Source organism: Xenopus laevis, chromosome 5L (genome assembly GCF_017654675.1).
Source record: "Xenopus laevis strain J_2021 chromosome 5L, Xenopus_laevis_v10.1, whole genome shotgun sequence".
Taxonomy (NCBI): domain Eukaryota; kingdom Metazoa; phylum Chordata; class Amphibia; order Anura; family Pipidae; genus Xenopus; species Xenopus laevis.
In genome coordinates, this window is record NC_054379.1 from 16,362,048 (window position 1) to 16,378,482 (window position 16,435).

A 16,435-nucleotide genomic window follows, 5' to 3' on the forward strand; every position below is an offset into this window, starting at 1 on the left:
ACTTCAATGAGGCTGGACGCTGATATTGGGTGATCAAGCCTTTCTCCCCCTCCCCCACTCTACTGGGAAGGCTTTGAGACATAATTGGTGAGATTAGCTCCCATTCATATGCAAGAGGTTGGGCACCGATGTTGGGGATCCGGCATTGCTCACACAGGCTTTCCAATTCATTCCACATGTGCTCACTTGGGTTGAGGTCAGGGTTCTAATTAGATCAATCATGTTCTTCCACCCGTTCTGTATAGACTTTACTGTGGGGTGTCTGGGGGGTGGGAGCGTATGATAAGGGTGGAACAGGGTATAAAGTAAGAATCAAATAGGAAACATGGAAATGTCAAGGATGTTATTTTATGACAAAATGTTGACAATGGTTGATGTGTGATCAAAGTTCAATAATTAAAAAGGGTGATCATATAGTGTATTTTGGTCCTATAGTGTATTTTGGTCCTATAGTGTATTGTATAGATATTGCTAAAACATCGGATGCTAATACAACCTGCTCCAGGGGTACAGAGAGAACACAATTGTGCAATAAGACACTTTAGCAGCAGTGCAGGCTCTAGCATTGAGATAGACAACAGTAGTGAAGGAATTCAAGGCATTTTTGGCCTGTTTTAGTGCCATTTACTTTATTCTGGATCACTGTGTAGAGAGTTTTGTTAAGGGGGGGACTTAATGAGTTGTGTATGTAACGTAGAATGGCAATATGTGCAAGTCATTTGTGCTGAGCCAGCCGACCCCATGCTCACTATCAAAGGGCTCACGTATGCAGAATCCACTCCAATAAAATCCCAATAAAAATCTTGCTCTGGGAATGCGCTTTAATGGGTTTCTTTTTCACCTTTCTGGAATTTTGCATAAACAGCCACATAAAATACTTTATAAGGATGTATTCGTTTTAATAGCAATCTTCAGTGCAGTCGACATCAAGATTCCAGGTGACCTCTTAAATAACCGCTATAAAGCCATCCATGAAATTATTAAAGGCACCGCTGCATGGTTTATGTACAGATGCACCCATCCCTGCGCCACCCAACAGCCAAACTGAGACAGATTAACAATGGCGTAACATGAGCCGTAGAGCCGGGACCCTTTGTAGATACAGAAGCTAAAAATCCGGGGGCCTCAATTAACATTAAAGCCTTAAAGTAAAGGGCAATTTAAGCACATGGGCTGCTGGTTCTCTTGGATATTACATCACATTCTCCATGGGAGTTATTTATCAAAGGTTGAATTTTAGAGGGTTTTTTTAGAGTCTTTCTTTTGTTTTTGAGAGAAACCCACCAAAAAAACTTGAACAGCATGGAGACTATTAACATCTTCCAATGGTTCAAGGGACCTCTGCCATCGACTCCTACATGATCTCGACAGGTTTTAGATGGTGTATTTTCGGATTCAAGCTATTTCCAGGGCCGGGGGATAATAAATCTCGAATAATTCAAGTTTTTAGAAAAAAAACTGAAAAAAATGTAGCTTTTTTTCAACCCGGAAATGTGAAATTTGACCCAAATTTACCCGAATGTTCATGGAAAACACAACTCAATCCTTAATAAATCTGCCCCTTCGTGTCATTTTATATTTTGCCCCAGTTTTCATAATTGCAGTTATAGTCAGTTCCCCTTTGGTTTTCAATGTTATTTATGTACAGGCATGGGACCTGTTATCCAGAATGCTCAGGACCAGAGGTTTTCCGGGATAACAGATATTTCTGTAATTTGGATTTTCATACCTTAAATCTACTAGAAAATCATGTAAACATTAAACCCAATAGGCTGGTTTTGCTTCCAATAAGGATTAATTATATCTTAGTTGGGATCAAGTACAAGTTACTGTTTTATTATTACAGAGAAAAATCATTTTTAAAAATCTGTATGATTTGGATAAAATGGAGACTATGGGAGACAGCCTTTCTGTAATTCAGAGCTTTCTGGATAATGGGTTTCTGAATAATAGATCCTATACCTGTATTTTTATTTTTCAGATAAAACACTTGGACTGTATTAACTCTTTTTAATGACTCTATTAATTAGACCCACAAAAGTTTCCAGGCCAGGCCTTTTAAGCCCTTAATTAAGCACTTTTGGAAAATAAATATGATGTACAGGTGGGGGATCTGTTATCCGGAAACCCGTTATCCAGAAAGCTACAGATTATGGAAAGGCCGTCTCCCAAAGACTTTTTTATCCAAATAATCCAAATTTTTAAATGCATGGTTGCTAGGGTAATTTTAGCAACCAGAATGATAAAATTGCAAACCTCAGAGCTGCTGGATAAAAAGCCACATAAAAACTGAAAACCAATTGCAAATTGAATCAGAATATCACTCTCTACATCAGACTAAATGTTAATTTAAAGGGGTTATCCACTTTTGAGTTCACTTTTAATATGTTGTAGAGAGTCAATTTGCAATTGGTTTTCATTTTTTATTATTTAAGGTTTTTGAGTTATTTAGCTTTTTATTCAGCAGCTCTTCAGTTTGCATTTTAAGCAATCTGGTTACTAGGGTCCAAATTACCCTAGCAACCATGCACTGATTTGAATAAGAGACTGGAATATGAATAGGAGAGGACCTTACTAGAAAGATGATAAATAAAAAGTAGCAAATAACAATACATTTGTAGCCTTACAGAGCATTTGTTTTTTTAGATGGGGGTCAGTGTCCCCCATTTGAAAGCTGCAAAGAGTCAGAAGAAAAAGGTAAATAATTACAAAACTATAGAAAACAAACAATGAAGACCAATTGTCAAGTTGCTTAGAACTGGCCAATCTATACATACTAAAAGCACGTGGAGCGCTTCGTTTTCCGAAGTCGCCCGGAGTTTCCTCGTGAGGTAATTACGGGCGACTTCGGAAAACAAAGCGTTCCTTGTGCCTGCTCCCAGGCAATTTACATTTTAGCCGGCAGAAGGCAGTTCAGGAAGATTAGTCGCTGTGAAGAAGAGGAGATTTGTTGCCTGGCGACTAATCTCCCTGAATCTGCCCGTGTGGCCAGACCCTATACCCTGTGCGCTGCTTTCAGGCAAAGACTTTTATTTTTGATTATAGTGTCCCTTTAATTGGCTCCATATGGAATCGACCCCCTAGACACACAGGCTGAACGGCTACTGGAATTAGTTGCCACTGATGCAATAAATGAATATCTGGTGACCTGCAGAAGTCAATTATTACCCCACTCTGAGGTGAAACTATTATCCGACCTGTCTTCCTATGGATAATAATTCAAACAACTACACAGAATGTTAACATTTAGTATCTTATAGAAAGGCTTGGTACAGGTATGGGACATGTTATCCAGAATGTTCAGGGGTTTTCCAGATAACGGATCTTTCCATAATTTGGATCTCCATACATTCAGTCTACTAGAAAATCATGTAAATATTAAATAAACCCAATAGGCTGGTTCTGCTTCCAATAAGGATTAATTATATCTTAGTTGGGATCAAGTACAAGATACTGTTTTATTATTACACAGAAAAAGGAAATAATTTTTACAAATTTGGATTATTCAGACAAAATGGAGTATTTGTCGTAATTTGGGTCATTCTGGATAACAAGTTTCTGGATAACAGATCCCTTACCTTTAATAAAAAGTAACAATAAAATTGTAGCCTCACAGAGCAATAAATGGCTGCCAGGGTTAGTGACCCCCAGCTGAAACCAGAAGGGGAAGAGGAAGGCAAAATGTATTTTTTTAAAACGAAGAATTAAAAAATTGGAATCCTGCTGAAAAAGGCCGAATTCCGAACAGAATCCTGGATTCAGTGCATCCCTAATTATATGCTTTGTATTTGACTTCTGACTTAAATGGGGGTCACTGGTCCCCAGGAGCCAAAAACTATTGCTCTGCGAGGCAACAATTTTATTGATATTGATATTGTTATGTTTTTATTACTTATATTTCTATTTGGGCCAACCCCTATTAATATTCCTGTCTCTCTCTGGACCTTAGCAACCAGACAGCTGCTGCAATTCCATACTTGAGAGCGGCTAAACAAAAAGCGAAATAATTAAAAAAACAAAATAGAACTGTCTGCATCATACTGAAAGTTGATTTAAAGATGAAGACCCCTTTAACCCCATTGTTTCTCCTTGGTGGAGCTAAATAAACTGCTTGGTTACATAAGTCTCGTTGATAGGTCTTCATTCACCGGATCCCTTCCCAAATAAAGGCTTTAAAAAAACACAAAAATCACGACAGAATCCCTTTAACTTCAGACATACCAGTAAGATCACTGCAGAAACAGATTGTGAGCACATTAACCCTAGACATACCAGTAAAATCACTGCAGAAATAGATTGTGAGCACATTAACCCTAGACATACCAATAAGATCACTGCAGAAACAGATTGTGAGCACATTAACCCTAGACATACCACTAAAATCACTGCAGAAACAGATTGTGAGCACATTAACCCTAGACATACCAGTAAGATCACTGCAGAAACAGATTGTGAGCACATTAACCCTAGACATACCAGTAAGATCACTGCAGAAACAGATTGTGAGCACATTAACCCTAGACATACCAGTAAGATCACTGCAGAAACAGATTGTGAGCACATTAACCCTAGACATACCAATAAGATCACTGCAGAAATAGATTGTGAGCACATTAACCCTAGACATACCAGTAAGATCACTGCAGAAATAGATTGTGAGCACATTAACCCTAGACATGCCAGTTAGATCACTGCAGAAATTTGTTATGAGCATATTAAACCCCAACATGCCAGTAAGATCATTACATACAAGATACTAACCACATTACCCCAGCCATTTGTGTACAGAAAACGGATAAATGTTTTTGGGCAGCCGACCTGAGCATGTAACTAAACTAAATCTGTAACTAACCAGCATGTCTTGCCCTTGCTGCGGCACTGCATTCTTACATATCTCTATAAAATGCACGTTTATTGTAGATTCTCTTGCATAGCCTGCATTGTATAAACTTACTGTTTTTGTTTGCATATTTACTTACATAAATACATGTGGGTGGGAGCTACCATACTGCCTATATCTTAATATAGTCTTAATACAATACTATAAAAAGTGGATAAATGTACTATAAATCCTTCAGCCTTGTCTTTTTTCCATTCCAAATAACCCTTGAGCTGAGAAGCCGTACACGGCTGCTGTGTATATATACGTTACGTTTTTTATTTCCATTCTCTCAGAAGTTGACTGTGAGCAGTTGTAAAGTTGTAAAGGTGTGAGACCCATATGATCCCACATCTGCTGCTACTACTCCAGGGAGGACACACAATTTGCACACAGCTTGACCCGAGCGCAAGCATATGCTCCAGCATTAAACTGCATAATGTACGTGGAATTTATAGGGCACCAGTGTTCTGTATCTTTTAACACACTGTACAGAGACGTAATTAAAGATTACTGGGACCCGCAGCCTAATCATTTTAGGGCCCACCTAAAAGTTGTGACTAAGAAACGTTTCATAAACATATACTGTAAACACTTATCAGTCACAGCATTGGTGTAACTAGATGTTACTGGGTCCCACAGCAAATTCATTTTAGGGCCCCAACATTTCCAGGGGTTGTCATGTTTTACCAATATATGTTGAAATGGCTCATTATTAATTAAGGCCTCATGTGGCCCCTATACCTCCTGGGGTCTTCTTCCTCTGTAGTTATAGCAAGCCAATACCTCCAGGGCCCCCTGTGTAGTTGCAGGGTCTGTTGCATCAATAATTACAGCCAGGCCCGGATTTGTAGCAAGGGCACAAAGGCCCAGCCCTAGGGCGGCAGAATTTACGGGGCGGCATGCCGCCCAGCCACATTGTAATTAGTTAGCAGGACTGGCGACATCGGGAGATTTGCAAGCTCTCCCGCATGCCAATTTCCAGTCCTAGTACCCTGGACCCGACGCGTCACGTTCTGCGCACGCACAGGAAGAGAAGAGGAAGCAGCAGGGGACGGGTCGTGGAGAGCTGTGCCGGCTTGGGGTGCCAGATTTGTAAATCCAGACCTAATTACAGCCCTGGATAGTATGAGGGTCTAGTTAAGTGTGTGCCCAGAACATTCCTGCTCTTTATATTTGTATTTATACATATAAAGGTGAGCTGCCATATTGCTTCCTTTAGACTGTACAGTATGCGGGTCTAGTTTATTGTGTGCCCAGAACATTCCTTTTTTTGTATATTTTTATTTATTCATATGGATGGAAGTTGCCACATTGTTTTCCTTAGACAGTACAGTATGAAGGTATAGCTTAGTGTGTGCCCAGAACATTCCTTCTCTATATATTTGTATTTATACATATGGGTAAGAGCTGCCATATTGTTTCCCTTAGCTGGTGATCAGTAGATCTCAAAACACCGTCAACAAACGGCTCGTCTAACTCACCCTCCTGTTTCATGTTTTTCATTCAGATATTTATGATGTTACGGTTACAGAAGAAATAGATGTTTTTGTAAATATAGCAATATACTTACACTTTCTTATAAATCAATATTTAAGTAATATTTTCCATGGAACAGAATGCTAACAATGCTATTATGGCTGTAGATCATAATGGGACATCATTACTAAAAGTAGGCCTCGCATTAGTAAAGTATGGGCACAGCACAGTATGAAGGTATAGCTTATTGTGTGCCCAGAACGTTCCTTCACTGTATATTTGTATTTATACATATGGGTAATGAGATTAAAATAAACCACACAATTAATAAATTATATTAAAGAAATTCAAAAATCAAGGTCAGAATATTCATTAATTTTGAATGACATTATAAAGTGTCTATTTTATAGTAATAAATTATCTCCTGTTGTATAATATAGTGAATAAAGTACCCCCTCTTGTAAAATATAAGGATATTATAAGTTACTGAGGAGTTTCATGACCATATAAAAGAACGAGGCCGAAGGCTGAGTGTTTTTATACAGGTCGTGGAACTCCGAGGTAACTTCTAATATCCTCATATTTAACAACTGGGGGTACTTTATTAATTATAATACACAAGTTTCAGTGAGTCATGTGACAGAAATGACATCAGAACTCACCGTTTATAACTGATGACATCAGAACTCACCGTTTATAAGGATATAATTTACAAGATATTCATGGCTTTTGTGTATTATATAAGGATATTATAAGTCACCAAGGTGTTCCGTGACCATATAAAGTTCATGGATTTCAGAGGTGATTACTAATATCCTTATAGTTTACATTCTTTTTTTATAAAACACAAGTTGAGTCTAGGGACGGGCAAATTTGACACATTTCATTTCGCCAAAAATTAGCCGTTGCCGACGCCCATTAAGGTCTATGGGCGTCAAATTTTTTTTGACGCGCGTCTTTTTATTTTGACGCATGACACCATACAAGTCTATGGGCCTCATTTTTTCAACGAAACCAAGAGAAAAAAGTCACCCATCCCTAAAGTCCTGTGACAGAAGCAACATTTATAATTAATGACTGAGCACCATTTCTAAGGATATCATTTACAGGATACTCACAGGAGGTGGGTGAGAATTAGAATTCAAATTCCCATCAGCACTGCCTCATCTACTTACTATATCTTTCAGTTCTATTGATGCAGAGCATTGCAGGGAGAGGTTCTTCAGTGATTTGCTGGTTGGGGAAACACTAGACAGTTCATTGACACAGAGCTGGATTCATTAGTTCATTGGCTAGAGCTGAATACAGGCCTCCATTATAGTTCCTCTTCACAGTACAGGTATGGGACCTGTTATCCAGAATGCTGAGGACCAGGGGTTTTCCGGATAACAGATCCGTAATTCAGATTTTCATACCTTATGTCTTCTAGAAAATCATGTAAACATTAAAGGACAGATTTATCAAAGATCGAGGTGAATTTTTGAATTGAAAAAATTTGAATCTCGAGGTTTTTTTGTGTACTTCAACTAGCGAATAGTCCAAATTCGATTCGAATTTGAAAAAATTCGAAAATTTAAAATTTTACACGTACTGTCTCTTTAAAAATTCAACTTCGACAATTCGCCATCCAAAACCTGCCGAATTGCTGGTTTAGCCTATGGGGGATCTCCTAGAACTTTCTTGGAGTCAATTGGTGGACTTTGAAAAATGTAAGTTTTTTTGGGAAAAACTTTGAATCGAATCGGTCGAATACGGACCTATTTTATCGAAATCTAACCTATTTGACCAAAAAAAACTTTGACTTAATTTCGGTTGGTCTTTTTGAATTTGAATTTCGAGGTTTTTCAATTCTAAATTCGACCCTTGATAAATATGCCCCTAAATAAACCCAATAGGTTGGTTCTGCTGCCAATAAGGATTAACTATATCTTAGTTTGGATCAAGTACAAGCGACTGTTTTATTATAACAGAGAAAAAAGGAATCATTTTTAAAAATTTTGATTATAATGAAGTCTACGGAGACCGTAATTCAGAACTTTTTGGATAATGGGTTTCTGGATAACGGACCCCATACCTGTACAATGAATCAAATAATGCTCCAACCTACTACAATTAATACTTAGAAAAGGCAAAATAGTAAGTATTAACTAACAAAGGGCGAGTTCAAGAACAAACAGGGAGAAAAAGTCATATCTATATATATATGAAAATGGTCCCCAAGCTCAACAAGGGACTAAGCAAAGACCAAACCATTGAAATTTTAGAAATATTAGAAATATGGTCACAATATCAAGTTATTAGATGAATTTTGAGAGCTTTACCTGGCACAAGATATCTTTAATGTATCCCCCGCACGTGTGATAGCCGTTGAGGTCAAAATAGTCCATGATGGACCAGTACTTCTCAGCTATGACATTGTCCTTGTCCTGGTCACAGCAACCAAAGGTCTCATACTGAGAGCAAAACTCCAAGTGCACGAGAGGTTTAAAAGGGGGTCCATAGTCGAGACATTGTGGATGGCCCATGAGAACACCTGCCTTGAAGATGAATGAGCAGAAGACAAGCCAGAGAGATACGGAAATCATGTGCATTCCTGTACGGCAGCTGGGGAATCTGACACTGACCCATTGTGAGTTAGGAGCTGGTTTAGGCATCTCCAAGCTCCTGTGCTCTCATCCTCTGCAAATGTTTCCCAACATTAATGTTTGCTCAGCTCTGGTCTTATTCCAGCCATTCCCACCCCTCCCACCCCCTATACCTTCTGCTTATGTCTGGCTTCATTTTATGCAGCCTCTGTCTTAAATATTTCTTCTGTTTTCTACTTCTTTCCAAGTAAATGTTATTTGTTTATTTTCTCATGCTCCCACCTCTTCTGCCAGGGAAGCAAGCTGGCGTGCAGGCCACAAGCATAGAACCTGTGCTCACTAATACTGCTTCCCAAACGCTTTCCCTAACTCATAGGAAATCACAGTCCCGGATGGGTCACTGAAATCCCTCAGCCCTTTCACTTGATACCAGTCTGCATGATACACTTTGATTGGCTAATAAATTAAAGGCAACATATGATTTATTCATAAGTAGAACCAGTTTAAGTACTTTGTGGATCTGGGGTTGGAATTATACCAGTGACATATTAAGTCTATGCAACATCCACTAACACACACATTATCACTTTAAAAGGGTTGTTCACCTTTAAATTAACTTTTAGTATGATGTAGAGAGGGATATTCCGAGACAATTTATAATTGGTTCTCATTTTGTATCATTTGTGGTTTTTGAGTTATTTAGCTTTTTATTCAGCAGCTCTGCAGTTTGCAATTTCAGCAATCCGGTTGCTAGAGTCCAAATTCCCCTAGCAACCATGCACTGATTCGAACGAGAGACTGTAATGTGAATAGGAGAGGAATGAATAGAAAGATGAATCATGAAAAGTAGCAATAACAATGAATTAAAAGGGATTTGTTTTTTAGATTCAGTGACCCCCAATTGAAAGCTGGAAAGAATCAGAAGGCAAATAATTGAAAAAAATAATACTTATTTACTAAACCTTGAATTTTTCTGATCCGGCTTTTTGGGGCAAAAACTTAAATTTTGCGGGGGAAAAAATTTGCATTTTTCGATATTTATTATACCCCGATGCTACAAAAAGACAGAATCCGAAAATCCGCCACCTAAGACCTGTCGAGGTCCTTTATAAGTCAATGGGAAAGGCACCAAGTTGGCACCAAAGGCATCTCAATTTGAAGATACCGTGATCTGCACTGGGTTTAGCCTGATTATCCGAAACATTTGGGGTTTTCAGACAAAATCCTGAAAAAATCGAGCGATTCGGGAGAAGAGCCCAAAAAAATCGCATGGTTTGGGTTTTCTCTTAATTTTATCAGGTTTTTTACCAATCTGATTTGATTTATTTTATTTATAAATAAGGCAAAATCGGGGATGGGAGTTGGGAGTTAAATACATATATAAACAAGTCTAAAGTGGGGCCTCTTGTTGTTTGATCTTACCCCACGCTATCTGTCTATATATATTTATTGTACTTGTAAAGAGTAATGACATCCTCTTGCACCTTTTCTCCAGAGGAATAACCCCCAACTGTCACAGTCTTAACACATACTTTTAATTGTTCCATGACTTGTACTAGTTTAGCTGCAAGTCTCTGCACTCTCTCCAGCGCATTCATATCCTTCTTAAAAGGGGTTTTCACATTTGAATTAACATTTTTTATTATTTATGGAATAGGAGAAGGACCAGGCCCGGATTCGTGGCAAGGCCACAAATGCCCGGGCCACGGCCAAATTAATAGGGGTAGCATGCCGCCCAGCAACTTGCTGAGGAGCACCAGTGTTCCGGCGTGTGCGCTCGCTAGTGAGCAGGAGGCGGGCTCTAGGACCACTCGGTCGGCCCGCAGCCGGGCTCTAGGACCGCCCGGCCTAGGGGTGCACCCAATCCGAAGGACTGAGAAGGACTGAATCGAAAGTAAAAAAGCATACCTCCCAACATTATGGAAACAGAAAGAGGGATAAAAAGAAATAGAAAAATACATTTGACCACGCCCACTTTGTGACCACACCCCCTAATTACCATCACAAAATTTAACAAGTTCTGTGGTTTTTATGTGTTACCGTTTTGCTAATTAAGGTGAATTGCCCTTTAAGATGTGAGTTAGTGTTAGTTCTTATCTAAAACTGTTACAAAAGTATCTTAAGTATCTATTCTGGGCTCTCTGCCAAGAGCTGATTAAGTTAGAAACTTTGTACCTTTTTCTGGCTGTTCAGTGCAGGAGTTGAAAGAGAAACGGGACATTTCAGTACAAATCCAGGACTGTGGGTTAAGCTGTTAAAAGCGGGGCTGTCCCGCTCAAAACGGAACAGTTGGGAGGAAACAATAATAATAAAGTTTTAAGCTCACAAGGCTTCTGGGGTCAGTGACCCCCCCTCCCCATTTGAACGCTGGAAAGATGTTACAGAGGAAAGCAAATAATTAAAAAACTAAAATAAATAATGAAATAATTAAGACCAATTGGACAGTGCAAATTGTGTGATCAAAAAAGCCTATGGACATATTATATTGCAAGTCATTGGATATTTTCAGCAAACACTGCACATAGAAATGCCCAATCTCCATATATACTGTATACGTTATACACCCCTTTCAGATGGGGGCCTGGCCTTTCTACGTTGACATGGACCCCCCTCTTCTCCTTTGATCCATACAATGTGAGTGCTTCCAACATAGCAGCTCAGTAGAAAACCGATGACTTAGCCATTTTACAAAGGATACTTTTTTATGCCAATATTGTTAAATTTTATATATTCTATTAATCCCCTGTGTGTAAAGTCCAGCACTTGTGATATCATCTATTTTATAGGTGAAAAAGACTTTTATTTGAAGCGGAATAGCTGCTGATTTCTGGGGACATCAAAAGAGCCACAATAGATGGCGCGCACCTGATCCTCAAATGAATTGACTATTTCAGCATTTTTATTGAACCATTTTTTTTAATAATCATATTCCTCTCTTTTCCCTCTGTAGTTTGTTAGTGCATCACACTTGTACTACAAGAACAGTAGGCTGGACATTTATATACAGGGAAATAGACTGTTACATCAGCTGATCCCAAGTTGTCTTGTGCAGCATCTGGGCGCCAGGTATTATAAAGAAACCACAAAGCCATATAAATGTTTTATGGGATACTATAACCACTGCAGCCTGGCCTGGCCCAAATGATTTCCCTTAATGAAAAAAAAGAAAGTGTCTCTAAACGTAATCACTATAGATGCAGCAGCACGTGCCAACCCTTATGTAGCAAATGCATTGACCTTATCTATGAAGTATCAGGCACCTTCGCCCAAATCCTATAGAAAAAGGCTATATACATCAGTCACAAAACCCCTTCTATTTACATGTTCACCTGTTTCATTTTAAGTAGAGCCAGGTATCCTTGAGCAGGAGGATTTAAATATATATAAATATATAATATATATTTTATTTTAAAAATATAAAGGGGAACTAGCACAATAAATGTAATGTCAGCTTCATCATACCGAAATAAGAAACTTTCTAAATATAACCAATTAAAACCCGTTTCTGAAATATTCAAGATACACAACCCTCTCTCATCAGCTGTCTCGCTTCATTCTCTCTTCATGTAGAAGTCAGTCATATTTTGACTGACAGCTATATCTAATATATATGTTAAGTAAGAGGGGCTCCCTTTTCTAGCAAATGTGTTAGAGTTAAAGGAGCAGTTCAGTGTAAAAATTAAAAAAATGGGTAAAAAGATTGCCTGTGCAAAATAAAAAATGTTTCTAATATAGTAAGTTAGCCAAAAATGTAGGCTGGAGTGACTCAATGTGTAACATAATAGCCAGAACACTACTTCCTGCTTTTCAGCTCTCTAACTCTGAGTTAGTCAGTGACTTTAAGGGGGGCCTCATGGGACATAAATGTTCAGTGAGTTTGTAATTGATCCTCAGCATTCAGCTCAGATTCAAAAGCAACAGTTATGAGCCATGTGGCCCCCTCAAGTCTCTGATTGGTTACTGCCTGGTAACCAATCATTGGAAACCAAGAGAGCTGAAAAGCGGGAAGTAGAGTTCTGGCTATTATGTTACACATCCACTCGCTCCAGCCTTTGTAAATTACATTTTTGGCTAACTAACTATATTATAAATGTTATTTTATTTTGCACAGCCTGTCATATAATGTGCTGTCGCTTACGCCACATTAGTTTTGCCATACTTTGAATATCATGGAACATTAGCCTTTTAATGATAGGAACCTCCCAGATGGCCCAACCACAAAAATACACTGTACTTGAGTTTAGAATGTGCCAATCACCGTTGTCTGACGCCAGTCCTGTTGGAAATGAAAGGAAAGGTTCACCTATAATTATTGGTGCTTTTTCACACTTCTGTTTCCCTTTATGCAAGACACATAAATCTGGAATGTTCTGCCATTAGTATTGCAAAGCTTGACTTGGATAACCCAATCTGTCAAACGATAATACCTTGAGTTTTCTTGTATAGGGCAAAATGTATTTGCAGGCACAAGAATATAGTGAATAAAGTACCCCCTCTTGTAAAATATAAGGATATTATAAGTTACCGAGGAGTTTCATGACCATATAAAAACACGAGGCCGAAGGCCGAGTGTTTTTATACAGGTCATGGAACTCCGAGGTAACTTCTAATATCCTCATATTTTACAACTGGGGGTACTTTATTTATTATAATACACAAGTTTCAGTGAGTCATGTGACAGAAATGACATCAGAACTCACCGTTTATAAGGATATAATTTACAAGATATTCATGGCTTTTGTGTATTATATATATATATATCCTCTGGTTATATAATAATACATGAAAGCTCCAATCTTGCTAATACAATCAACACCTAATTTAATGACATCATTGTGGATTATGATAAACAGATTATGCTGATTGGAGCAACATTCCAGAGGATATATATATATTCTCGAAGGAAGATTTACAAGTCATTCTGAATTGAGAAAGCCAGTTGGATGACTGGTGAAATGTCTTCAAGGAAAAAGTCCAGTTGGCTTGACTTATTTCTATAGATGAATAGCCTTGGATATTATGCTTGTCCAAGAAATCATCCAAGCCCCACAGGTTCATCTCCCCCTATTGTTCGGCCACTGATGAGGCTTTTTTAGACGGTTACTAACCCATCCTGCCCTCATTATTCCTCTGAAATTCTTTACAGCTTCTCCTAGGCACAAGCGAGTCCACGTGTCACTGTCAGTGAGAATACGGAATAAGACTTTGGGCATTTGCTGCTGGCTGTACTTATCACTTTATGAGATTGCTGGATTCTTTATTGGGGTGTGATTTATTCATCAACATTTTTAGGCGGCTGCGCATTTCTTTGGCAGAGACCTGGTTAAAGTGCGGGCATTATATCCCTAACATATAAAAGCCTCAGCCCAACGGGCCTGGCACTGTGTTCCTAAACTTCACAACAGAAAGGTAATCCAAGGGTTGGCCAACCAGCAACCGTCCAGCTATTAAAAACTTCTAAACGGTTTATGCAATTATATATTTTTTGCTTGAGCTTTTTTCTGCTGTTATCAAGATTTTTCCCCCAAGTGGCCCCTGTTATTTCCCAGGGCCACTACTTTAAAGCTAGCTCAGGGAGTGGCGCTTAAAGAGATAGCCAACATTTAAAGACAATTTTTATCTTTAGTAGTTTCCAATGATCATTTTTAATTCAGCAGCTCTGTTTGGAGTATCATTATCTATTTAATTGCTAGGGTCAAATTTACCCTAGCAACTAGCCAGTGGTTTGAGGAAAAGACAGAGATGAATAGTAAAGAGAAGGCCTGAATAGAAAGAGAAGTACAGGTATAGGACCTATTATCCAGAATGTTTGAGACCTGGGGTTATCCGGATAAAGGATATTTCTGTAATTTGGATCTTCATACCTTAAGTCTACTATAAAATTATGTAAATATTAAATAAACCCAATAGGCTGGTTTTGCTTCCAATAAGGATTAATTATATCTTAGTTGGGATAAAGTACAAGGTACTGTTTTATTATTACAGAGAAAGGAAAGGGGAAATCCTTTTTACCAATTTGGATTATTTGGATAAAAATGGAGTCTTTATATAATTTGGGGCTTTCTGAAACAAGTTTCTGCATAACAGATCCCATACCTTTAACAAAAAGTAACAATAACAATAAAATTGTAGCCTCACAGAGCAATAAATGGCTGCCAGGGTCAGTGACCCCCAGGTGAAACCAGAAAAGAGGCAGAAGAGGAAGGCAACATTTATTTTTAAAAATTAAAGAATTAAAAAATTGGGATGAACAGGACACTTTAAAACATACAGTTAACTAAAAGGGGAATTACCCCCAGGACATAGAAACTGGAGGGTAAAGTGGGCATCAAACGTGGCATATTTTTCCCTGTTTCAATAGATTTCAGTGGTAGCCACATAGAAGCACAAATGCTGCGGTTTCAGCTGAAGTCAATGGGAGCTGCAGGGATCTCGACTTGAGGTTGGACATGGGCAACATGAAACATTAGCACCGCCACTTTGCCCGACTATAACCCAAAATGAATTCATAGGGCTTTGTACTTTCTATCCATACAAACTGTTCCATATTAAAGATATGAATTATTTGCCTGTGTAGGTGTTAAAAACATTCTTTTTAGTTCCTCAAGATGTGTGTGTCTTTCTGTAACCCAGGTGTGCCGCTAGGCTTAGCAACTATTTTGGAAGCCCTGTGTCCCGTCTCATGGCTTGTGGCTACACGACAACTTAATTTACGCCTGCTACCTTGTACCCAAAGTACAGTAAATATTGCGCACAAAGTCCAGTAAAATTTCAAAGACATCACAGGTCTGACCGGCCGAACCACAAGTTCTGGAAAGTTACAGCTTCCACGGAAAACCTGGATGGACTAATTGCTACTTAAGATTTCTAAGAGAGTGCATGCAGCAAAACCAGATGGATGCCCTGCGTAAGGATCGTTAGTTAAATCGCCTCTGGCTGCTTCGTGCACTGATATTATTGGTTCATAAGTCGGCTACTACGGTGCAGGGCTTGCATGCCAACAGCGGGTGTCACGTAACTGAATCTACAAAGCACATGTCAATATTAACACGCTTGTGAGAGCCGTACGTACGGCAGCTACACGTCCAACACTGCTCTCTCCAGTAAAATCAGGGAAAAATCTAAATTCATGTCCAGGATAAAAAATTTACAGGATAAAATAAACGAGCGAGCACAAAACCCAGGCGGTGATGAACCCAGCAACTGAAAGACAAATATTCTAGGATTTTATGGTCAGCACTGGAAATTTCAGGCAGGAAATCCAAGATGGTTGGTCGTTCACCTTAGTGCCTTTCTCTGTGCTGAAGAAATGTTACTTTAAAGGTAAAGTTAGAATGATCTTTTAATAATGACGTAAATGATAAGTTGATATTCTGAGACAATTTGCAATCTGTCTTCCATTTCATTGTAGCATTATTTATTTTTTTTCTTTTATCTTTCTCTTCAAACCTTCTCTCCATTCGTCTTCCATTCCAATAACTGCCTGGCTGCT

The 16,435-nt window shown here is 38.6% G+C and overlaps 1 protein-coding gene across 1 annotated transcript in view; it reads right to left on the reverse strand.

The window, feature by feature from the left end:
• Positions 1-9,034, reverse strand: part of hhipl2.L (HHIP-like 2 L homeolog) — a 29,881-nt gene extending 20,847 nt beyond the window's left edge. The window contains exon 1 of the mRNA XM_041562554.1: positions 8,680-9,034. Coding sequence (XP_041418488.1) covers positions 8,680-9,012 — 333 coding nt within the window. The 5' untranslated portion in view covers positions 9,013-9,034. The remainder of the gene's footprint in view (positions 1-8,679) is intronic.
• Positions 9,035-16,435: the final 7,401 nt, after the last annotated feature.